Below are 11,944 nucleotides of genomic sequence, written 5' to 3' on the forward strand. Positions count from 1 at the left end.
GGCGAACATGAGCTAGATGGTATCGAGTGATACGTTATACATCTAAACATCTCTAGGGAATGATTTATTCAGAGCAAGAAAGGAACGGTGTTGATATCAGACTACCCCGCCGGCGTATGATTCGACTTACTGGATAGAGACTCACTTTCGTTTACTCGGACATGTTACGGACAGAACTCACTTTAGACAATATTATAGACATTGTAAACTGACGCAGACAATATGAAAGCACTGAAATCAAGAATTATTGAATGTATATTATTGTTTGTTTATAAACGATCGTATCAGTAGAAGGAACACACGAAAATATTAATATGACATTAAATATTGTGATTAGAAAACGATTTGGACAGATTATAAACGGTGGACAAATTTCTTTCACAACCTCCTGGACGGTATCAGTTTCTTCACAAGACGGAATAAAGAATAGTAGACATAATTACCTGTAAACCAGCTACCAGAGCTTACCAAACCTTACTTTCACTTCACTAGTAGGAACACTGCAGAAACATTGCGCAACAATGTTCCAGGGCGGCGACAAGTCCCGACGACTTCTCCAACATCTCACCATACAGCAATCACAACCACCATTCGGCACAGATTGACCAGAGGGTAACGCCTCCTTAGTTGATTCCAAGCAAACACCCTTCCACCACTGCTCGGGTAGACAGAAGTTCGCTGCAAAGTTGCCACAACACTGTTGGTAAGTGAATAGGCGACGGATCACTCAAGAAACTTCAACAAAATTGGATGAGAACCGTTTGTCCATTGGCAGTCCAGGAACGTTTAAATTCCACAGTAACAGGTATGACCGATAACCGGTGACATGGGATGAAGTCCCTTACTAAGAAGATCTGATGACAATGAATCGTTGTGTCAGGAGACGAGGATTCCCAACTTCAAGAGGACGAAGCCATACGTAATCGAATGTGGTTTGGAGACAATAAAGAAAGGCTATTAGACTCCAGATCTTATCACAGCAGTGATTCACAAGTATTGCACCAATCCCAGTAATACGTCAGACACACACACGCCGAGCAAGTTTTATATGAAACCTTCATAATGCACTAGATATTCGTTCCTCTGACATAATGTTCGACCACAACAAAACTTAAGATTACATTAATACTGAAAGGGCAGTCGTTTACTGCGTACTTCGTAGAAATTCTATGTCCAAAGGCATGGACATTTGTTCTTCCCTCTACACCTCCGCCATGTTCGTTTCAGTACAAAGAAGCTAAGTCGAAGGGGGGGCACGCTCCACGGCCTGCTCGCTCCTAATTGGTCATTCCATACTGCGCATCAAAACATAATACGGAAATGACAACTTTAATAATAATACAGATATAACTAAGGGGAAATAAAAATTTTATGAATGAACATTTATATATATATGTTCATAATAATCCTTCCATTTACATGAAACACGAAATTCGAAATTATTTCAACCAGTCAGAGCTATTCCCAAAGCCGCTCAACGTAAAACATAGACATACGAAGAAAGTAGCATACTATAACTACACACATTAGTCCAATTGTCGACCATCTTGAATCCTTCATGAGAGTCGAGAATTGAGAAAATATAGAAAGAAATAACGTTAACTGAGAGCTAATTAACATTTCCGCAAATATTCTCTTTGAGAAAATGTAACGCTCAAAGAGGAACGTTACACATATTTAGCGCAAGAAGCATTCTCGTTCACTAGAAACCGTGCTGTGTTGCAGAAGCACAGCAGGGGAAAGGAGATTCCCGCTCCAATCCCCGCGCCGAATGAACCTGGTCGTTGTATGCTTGCTGCAACACAGTATAAATTAGAGACTTTGTGACGGATTGTTTCTCGCTTTTTAAAATAGATTAACGGAATGGACAGTTAAAGAAGAAAAAAAAATGTTATTTAAAGTATATATGGGAGTATTAGAAAGTATGTTTTTCCTGTTCTTTACTACTACTGCTTATTTTCTTTTTTAAATATTTTGGTCGTAGCGCAACGCTGCAACACTAACATTAGCCGCCAAGTGTAGCTTTTTCCCAAGCTGATTATAGACGATCAAACATTCCATCATAGATTGTATCAACTATCAAATATTTCCTCAAAGTGGAATTTGAACGTGTGCGATATCAAGTTCTATGCAATGTTTGAGCTCCTCCGTGGCTAAGCGGGTAGCGTACGCGCCTTTGGCGTGGGAGACCCGGGTTCGATTCCCGGCGGGAGCTCATGTGGTTCGGATTCCACGTTAATCAGTAGGTCCACGTCTCATATAGCCTCGCTGCTGAAAGGGACGCTAAACAAAAATAAACTAAACTATGCAATGTTTGGTTTACTTACAACAGAGATACAACTGTTCTAAAATAGAACTTGTTCTATTTCTATCAAACACAGCATCAAAGAAAACAAACTTAGATCACTGTGCGGTGGCACTAAAATTCAATATGATGTGGACATGGAAAGTAGTTGAAATTATTTTGATACTTACTAATAGTATCCTGTTTTGTGTAACTATAAAATTAAAGAATATTAAGACTAAGTACCGCAGATGGCCTCCAGCGCCGTAACTTACAGTTTTCTGGGAGGATAAGCCCCCCAACATTCTAAACTAAGCCCCTCTTCATCTTGATCTTACTCTTTGGGGGCCCTCCTCCACGGCAAGGTCTGCATGGTCGTTAGTTACGTCCCTAGGTCCGTTCCATACATGACAAATTAATTGAGGGACAATATTGACAAATCTCAAATCCATACGAATAAATATTATTTCTAGGGCCCCTAATCGTAGACGCTTTTTTTTTACTGAAATGGGTTCACTAATAGGAATGATTACGAATAGGAATATGAATTTCTATGGTCAATCGTTCAAGCACCGCTCTGTTACAATACCGATGGATCCGACTTTTACGGTATAAAATGGTAAAGTGTTTGTGATGGACCATATTATGATGAATTTAAATTTAATTAGCAGACATAATTATTTCCTTTTTGAATTGCAGATACTTTTCAGTGGAGAATAGGATAAAATTCGAAAGTCTCATATCAAGAAAAAAAAAAAAACGAAAGAGTGCAAAATTGGATTGTCTGGAAAGCTAAGCAGTAAGTCCTATTGCTATTATTACAATTATAAATATCAATATTCAAAAGTGATTGAAGTTCTTTTTTCACTTAGATACACTCACTTTAGGTAAGTAACAAACGAAAAAGGAAGAAAATTTGAGACCTTGAAACTAAATTTCAGACTTAGGTGCGTCACAATAGATCACGGCCTGTTGACCCACGACCCACTCACAAATCTTGACCCTTGACCCACTCCACCCCTACACAGTACTGGAGTGCCGTACCTGGGAAGAGTGTATAGATCTCTAGAAAAAACTTAAAATGTGATACTATTACTCAAACTAGTAAATTTCTTGTGTAGAAAAAATTTTGAATGTTTAATGACCCAGAATCTGCCATAACCATGAATAATGAGAACTGTATCATAACGCACTTCAACGAATAACGCGAGACCCGTATACAAAAGTTTGGAGGAAGCATTAAAATTAAATCACATACACTTGTGTGGAAATATATTTTTAATGATAATTAAAACATTAGAGATACTAGTATAAAATATAACATAAAAATATAATATACAAAAATATACAAGAGCATGTGTGCAGAAGCCATTTAATCCTTACGGCGATATCGTCACACCTGCAAACACCTGTAGAAGAAAGAAAAAAGAAGGATAAGAAATTACAATTACAAACCACAAACACACATACACACACAATATACATACAGGGTGTTCCCGACAACGTTTGAGAGCTGATTTCTGACATCAAGATAAGAAGAAAAGTACAAACCAACCTGGGTGCACTAGTGGAAACCAACCTGGGGAAAACACTAGTGGAAATTTACTCAAGCGCTTTTACTTTTGTCACTGGCATAAGTCGTATTTACTATTATTATTATTATTATTATTGACACTAGCTTTGGAAAAGTCAACTTCACACTTCCACTTCCTCTTTCTTATCACCAAGTGTGATAAGAAAGTGGAAAGAAACCCAGTGGGTTAAGAAATATGGAAAGGAGAAGTTGATGAATTGGTCTAGTGGACTAGTAATACATGAATTGTGGGAAAAGATGATAGACAAAATAGAAAGAAAAGAATTAGAGGATCAAAAAGAGCCGTCGGAGAAGGTGTACTATGGAGAACAGCAGATGGACAATGCGAATATTAAGTGTAATTGGCAAACACCTAATTAAGAGTTTTATAACAGATGCGCGAAAAGAAAGTAACTACAGTAATTTTAAAAAAAACTCTTCAGATCCAAATAAAAGTTTACGATTACAGCAATTAAAATATACTTTTTAGAGTCAATTAAATGTTTTCTATTTGTAAAGAGAAAGTGGGCGTGTCTTGCATTCACATTGCATATAAGCTTTGAAAATGGGAAAAATTGACATGTCCCTCATAATGTGTCTGATGATCGTTATGTTACATAGCCGAAACTGTAACATAAATATATATATACTGGTTTGGTCAGTTAGAGTTTTATTATTAATCAAGAATTCCTTGGTTGCCTAAACGATGAAAACATTTCTACTTGAACAAATGAGACAGTCAGAGTAATGTAATTGGTCCCCATCTTTCAGGAGTAGGGATCTGTGAAATCTAATATTAGCAGGTTTGAATTTGTTTCCGAAACCTGTTATCACAAAGAGGAGAAGAAATATTCCAAAGGTGGATTAAGTAACCAGGAAAATACGGATCGATCTCAAAAATAATAAAATAATAGTACCTTTTAAACTAAAAGTCAAAGTAAAACGTACAGACCAATAATAATAGAAATATACTTCATCTTAACGTTGTCACTTTTATTCACAGAACGCTGTATGAACAAAGTAATTAAAATGTCCCAATTTTAAGTCCCAGGATCATGCACCTTGGCTGAGAAAGATGGTGATAAAGATGCACAAATCGGTGAAATGAATAACGCGGGAGAGCCACGAGAAAACCCACAAGGCCTATATCGACAACATTAAGAGAGAGATAATGTCTGTGGGAGCCGACTCAGTTTGCCTTCATGCAAACATACTAACAAACAACTGAAGCCTTCAAGTGAGCATTACTGTCTTCTTGTAAGAATATAATTTGATAACGAGTTTGCATTGTACTTTCAATACTGATACTATGTGTATAATCGAGAAATATATATTTGTGGTAAATTTCATAGAAAAAGAATTATTAATACGAAAATTAGAATGAGTAAAACAAAATGTTGTTAAATGGACAAGAAATGTCCTTTTCATTTCATTGTTCTTATTTACTGCTCTTTTGACATGAAATGTAGCAGATACACGTCTTTGCTGATTGTACACATACGAACATTATAAGAAATACTGGGCGAATTCGTTATCAAATTATATTCCTTCACAGTGGCGTATGTAGGGGGGCTTCAGGCTTAACCTCCAAAAATCATACTCACTATAGTAAAGTATATTAAATATCTTGCAGAATTTTCACATTTTCAGTCAAAGCCCCCCCTCCCGAAACAAAATCGTAAATACGCCACTGTTCCTACAGCATATCTATAGACATGCGACAACAATTTTGGACATGAGTGTACATGCCCAGTGCTGTACGCAGAACGAACAACGGGGTCAACCACTTGACTCTAATATATTCAAGAACAAAAACGATTTACTATTTACTGTAATACAGTAAATATTCATTTTCCCATATGCTGCTCAAAGGGACTCTTAACCCCAACCCCTTCACGCATACTCCACTGTACACGGCACTAGATTAAATAACAAATATTAAATCAGAATGATATAAAACAACTAATGCTAAGAGAAAACTGGTTAGAAAGGAATATTTTAATAATCACGACAATGTAGGTTAATTGTTTTGAGACGGGTGCAAAGGGAGGATTTCGAGGTCTTAATCCACACACTTCACTAAAACAAGATATTATGAGAAAACAATCATTTTCCATATTAACATATGTATACTACGATCATGAAACCATATGAATACACCGCATCTCATGATAAAATTCACCATGCGACACTGTCTCGCACTACATGAAACGAGCAGTGCAGAAACAATTTATGTTATCCATCCCTCTTTGGAGACAGTGTCGCCTGTTGTATGTCAATCACATTGCATTATATCATCTAACAGTGAACTTTAATTAGTTTAAAATAAACCTTCAATAAAACTTACCATCAAATTTCACTTCAAGCAGGAACATGGCTGATGAAGAGCACGTCCAAGGTAGAAGACATTCTCTCCACATAAATCACATGGTGAAGACCTGTAGCAGTTGGATTCTTCATGTCCACGGGTGAAACAGTAGCTGCACCATTCATCTTCAAGAACTGAACCTTCCTCACTACTAAACGAGGATGGACACACCAGCGAAACATGTCCAGGAAGACCACATGAAAAGCATGAAATAGGCCGCCATGCACCACTAGTAAACCTACATCTTCTAGAGAAAGCACGACGTGCCCTGAAGTATCTGCTTTCAAACCTCCTGGAAACACCATGAGGCCGTTCTTCAAGTCCAGACCGCAAATCACTCTCAGCAATATTATCACTTGACAACTGATTCCTGGCACCTTTCACAGAAACCTTAACCTCCACCAATCTCAGATTCTCAGGAATATTTTCCACAATTATAGTACAGTCATTACGCACTAAATTCTGATCACTAATCGAAACACTGTCTAACAAAGAAGTGACAGAATCAATGTTGTTGTCTAACTCCCTAAGTAACTCGTCACATAACTTAGGACCTGGTAGAAATGTAGAACCAAAACGATTAGCAATAAGAGAGAAATGTTTATGTTCTAAACTTGTCTTGTAATATGGAGACGGTATTATCCCTGCTGACACTTTAGATACCAGTATCCCATACAACTTTTCATGATTTTCACTCCATCCGAAGTTATTATTGTGAGGATAATGCTGCCAGTCGGGATGTAATAATTCAAACACTTGCTTCTTGTTCTCCATTGCAACTCACACACCAATAACTTTCTGGACACGACACAACACCACAATTATTCAACACAAAGTGTGACATATCAAATTGTCACACCTTTTATAAAGTTAGAGATTGCAGAGGGGGAAGCAGCTTTAGCAAAAGTTGCACTTTCGGGAAAGGAAAACAAAATTCGACCAATAGGATTGCTTCTTCTGGATTATATGCCGTTCTATTGGTTGGAGTAGTTATAGTCTATGATGCTTATATGAGTAAGTGGAATATGGGTCTGGAATAAGATTGATTAACATTTTTCTAATAATGTAATTAAAAGCAATCAATATTAAAAGTAAAGAAACTGTAAATTGATGACAGAGAAATAAATGAACATTCAGTATATAGAAAAATGCCAGAACTTATTTTCTTATTTTCAATAAAGTACTTCATGTTAATTGGGTTATAGATAATTTAAAGGAGTTTCTTAATATTAAACTAAATCGGTTAGATATGTTCTTGGGAATTTAATGCTGTTAATGTACTGTATTTTGGTAGAATTGTGACTTGATTAAAGCATCAAACGTATAAATTGCCGAGGAGTACTGGGACGTGATATACAGAAATAAGGATGGAATGTTCCCTCATTTCTTTTTGAAGAAGTGAGTTCTACTTTTGCATTTTATACACATTAATATGATTTAATTAATTTGTAGAGACTTCCAAAAGAACACAAGTAAGGAAAAGTAAGCAGAGGCTTGTCTTAATTTTAACTGGTGTGCACAATAGCTAGTATTTTCAGGATTCAGAATGTAAACAATATTCCGTCAATGTTTTTATTATTATTATTATATTATTTGCAGAAGTCATGGTATAGTATTCGTTCAGAACTTGTAGGCTATTTACAGAATTAGAGCACACACAGAATAGCTACAATTAAATCTAATAACTAATTCCATGTGATGTTTCCCATCAAACAGTTTTATGTGGAGAGTTATCAAGAGTATAAAATACACTTATTTTATAAAAGTAATAAGTATATACTAAAATACTATCCACAAAGAGGGGATTCTATATATTGACTTATTAATATTTGTTTCACAAATTACTGTACAAGAAGCCTTCCTTATCTATATAAGCTAAAAATTAACTTGTAAATGCCTGTTTACTTTGTTTTCTCCTCTAGTACATATTTTTATTCTTATTTTGTAATTCCAAAATCACTTTTTCTTTCTTCTTTTTTAGTATTAATTATATTTGTTTCCTTCAGTATAGTACCGTAATTTAAAAATATGAATACATAAAATCAAATTCCATTTGTTAATTGGTAGTGAAATAAAATCCAGAAATCTTATGAAAAGCGCTATTTCCCCTAAAAATCCTGGATAGTGTTGCCAACTTGAAAAGGTACCATTTACGCTAGTCCAATTCTATGGCTGGGTAGCCAACTCGAAAAGCAACACTTTCATTACCTTGAATTGTATCCGTAGCTGATATTCGGGGAATGAAGGAAAGAAAGGAAAAGGAAAAAAAAGAAAAATTTTGGGTCGCCGTTATTCCTTCTTACGCTATAGTTCATAGGCCAGTAAACACAACGCTACTTACTCCAGATTCTTGTACACTAATGGCATCGTCGATGCTGAGGAAGAGAGATGGAAAAAAATCGTTTAGGACAACACCACATATCTTGCAACTCGGTTTATTTAACTTTCGTTGTAATAACGTATAATACTAAACTCCCATTAACAATTAAAATCATGGACAGCTAGATTCAGGAAAAAGAAAGAAAAAAAATCTTTGTATTCCGTTTAAATTTCTCAAACCTTTAACACCAACACAACTCAAAGGTAAGTAACAGTAGAAGTTAAACAGTACTGTAGTAACAGTAAGAGATGTTTACATTTTTCTAGACATTAGCACAAAATTCTCGGTAGGCTACTTCACCAAAGGGAAATTTACCAATTACATTACTGCTCGTAAACATCTCACTACAGAGAAGAGTAGACCTACGGCTGTGTCGATTGACCTTCCCCCTTTACGTACATAACTTCTCCACTTTGTCCGCATCCAACTGTTAAGAAGGCATTTCCCTCAACATAATTTACAATTAACAGCGGCGGTAATAACAATACATTCTGTAGCACATTATGGGGAATACAAGACCAGCTAGTGAAATTTAACTCAACTTCTGACACTTTCGCATCAAAGTACGAGCGGTATCGTACACCCACCATCTCGACGTACATCACTGATCTAGTGAGCAGCATTATAGCTAAACATGACATGAAAACAACTCGAGGATTTAATGCAAATTTTTGTGGTGTGGCGACTTAATACTTAGATTGTGGAATATATAGATATAGACATTAATAGACAATACGGAATACCCGTTACTAGATAGACATAAACTAGCCATCGCTAGGCTTACTTCACTTTGTCAAATAAAGCACCTTAGAAATAGACAATACGGAATGCCCACTACTGGGCGAACATGAGCTAGATGGTATCGAGTGATACGTTATACATCTAAACATCTCTAGGGAATGATTTATTCAGAGCAAGAAAGGAACGGTGTTGATATCAGACTACCCCGCCGGCGTATGATTCGATTTACTGGATAGAGACTCACTTTCGTTTACTCGGACATGTTACGGACAGAACTCACTTTAGACAATATTATAGACATTGTAAACTGACGCAGACAATATGAAAGCACTGAAATCAAGAATTATTGAATGTATATTATTGTTTGTTTATAAACGATCGTATCAGTAGAAGGAACACACGAAAATATTAATATGACATTAAATATTGTGATTAGAAAACGATTTGGACAGATTATAAACGGTGGACAAATTTCTTTCACAACCTCCTGGACGGTATCAGTTTCTTCACAAGACGGAATAAAGAATAGTAGACATAATTACCTGTAAACCAGCTACCAGAGCTTACCAAACCTTACTTTCACTTCACTAGTAGGAACACTGCAGAAACATTGCGCAACAATGTTCCAGGGCGGCGACAAGTCCCGACGACTTCTCCAACATCTCACCATACAGCAATCACAACCACCATTCGGCACAGATTGACCAGAGGGTAACGTCTCCTTAGTTGATTCCAAGCAAACACCCTTCCACCACTGCTCGGGTAGACAGAAGTTCGCTGCAAAGTTGCCACAACACTGTTGGTAAGTGAATAGGCGACGGATCACTCAAGAAACTTCAACAAAATTGGATGAGAACCGTTTGTCCATTGGCAGTCCAGGAACGTTTAAATTCCACAGTAACAGGTATGACCGATAACCGGTGACATGGGATGAAGTCCCTTACTAAGAAGATCTGATGACAATGAATCGTTGTGTCAGGAGACGAGGATTCCCAACTTCAAGAGGACGAAGCCATACGTAATCGAATGTGGTTTGGAGACAATAAAGAAAGGCTATTAGACTCCAGATCTTATCACAGCAGTGATTCACAAGTATTGCACCAATCCCAGTAATACGTCAGACACACACACGCCGAGCAAGTTTTATATGAAACCTTCATAATGCACTAGATATTCGTTCCTCTGACATAATGTTCGACCACAACAAAACTTAAGATTACATTAATACTGAAAGGGCAGTCGTTTACTGCGTACTTCGTAGAAATTCTATGTCCAAAGGCATGGACATTTGTTCTTCCCTCTACACCTCCGCCATGTTCTTTTCAGTACAAAGAAGCTAAGTCGAAGGAGGGGCACGCTCCACGGCCTGCTCGCTCCTAATTGGTCATTCCATACTGCGCATCAAAACATAATACGGAAATGACAACTTTAATAATAATACAGATATAACTAAGGGGAAATGAAAATTATATGAATGAACATTTATATATATATGTTCATAATAATCCTTCCATTTACATGAAACACGAAATTCGAAATTATTTCAACCAGTCAGAGCTATTCCCAAAGCCGCTCAACGTAAAACATAGACATACGAAGAAAGTAGCATACTATAACTACACACATTAGTCTAATTGTCGACCATCTTGAATCCTTCATGAGAGTCGAGAATTGAGAAAATATAGAAAGAAATAACGTTAACTGAGAGCTAATTAACATTTCCGCAAATATTCTCTTTGAGAAAATGTAACGCTCAAAGAGGAACGTTACACTTATTTAGCGCAAGAAGCCTTCTCGTTCACTAGAAACCATGCTGTGTTGCAGAAGCACAGCAGGGAAAAGGAGATTCCCGCTCCAATCCCCGCGCCGAATGAACCTGGTCGTTGTATGCTTGCTGCAACACAATATAAATTAGAGACTTTGTGACGGATTGTTTCTCGCTTTTTAAAATAGATTAACGGAATGGACAGTTAAAGAAGAAAAAAAATGTTATTTAAAGTATATATGGGAGTATTAGAAAGTATGTTTTTCCTGTTCTTTACTACTACTGCTTATTTTCTTTTTTAAATATTTTGGTCGTAGCGCAACGCTGCAACACTAACATTAGCCGCCAAGTGTAGCTTTTTCCCAAGCTGATTATAGACGATCAAACATTCCATCATAGATTGTATCAACTATCAAATATTTCTTCAAAGTGGAATTTGAACGTGTGCGATATCAAGTTCTATGCAATGTTTGAGCTCCTCCGTGGCTAAGCGGGTAGCGTACGCGCCTTTGGCGTGGGAGACCCGGGTTCGATTCCCGGCGGGAGCTCATGTGGTTCGGATTCCACGTTAATCAGTAGGTCCACGTCTCATATAGCCTCGCTGCTGAGAGGGACGCTAAACTAAAATAAACTAAACTATGCAATGTTTGGTTTACTTACAACAGAGATACAACTGTTCTAAAATAGAACTTGTTCTATTTCTATCAAACACAGCATCAAAGAAAACAAACTTAGATCACTGTGCGGTGGCACTAAAATTCAATATGATGTGGACATGGAAAGTAGTTGAAATTATTTTGATACTTACTAATAGTATCCTGTTTTGTGTAACT

At 36.8% G+C, this 11,944-nt stretch overlaps 1 protein-coding gene across 1 annotated transcript; it reads right to left on the bottom strand.

The window, feature by feature from the left end:
- Positions 1-6,139: 6,139 nt before the first annotated feature.
- LOC145663734 (uncharacterized) lies at positions 6,140-10,674 on the bottom strand. The gene is made up of 2 exons (XM_081729813.1): positions 9,889-10,674; positions 6,140-7,256 (listed from the first exon to the last, which is right to left on the bottom strand). Exon 2 carries the CDS (start codon positions 6,997-6,999, stop codon positions 6,214-6,216), a length of 786 nt encoding a protein of 261 aa, XP_081585939.1. The 5' UTR covers positions 7,000-7,256; positions 9,889-10,674; the 3' UTR covers positions 6,140-6,213.
- Positions 10,675-11,944: the final 1,270 nt, after the last annotated feature.

This window comes from Thermobia domestica, chromosome 11, assembly GCF_964235325.1.
Source record: "Thermobia domestica chromosome 11, izTheDome1.hap1.1, whole genome shotgun sequence".
NCBI classification, from domain to species: domain Eukaryota; kingdom Metazoa; phylum Arthropoda; class Insecta; order Zygentoma; family Lepismatidae; genus Thermobia; species Thermobia domestica.

Coding starts and splice junctions, on each gene's coding strand:
- LOC145663734 (XM_081729813.1), bottom strand. CDS start 6,999: ATGGAGAACAAGAAGCAAGTGTTTGAATTATTACATCCCGACTGGCAG.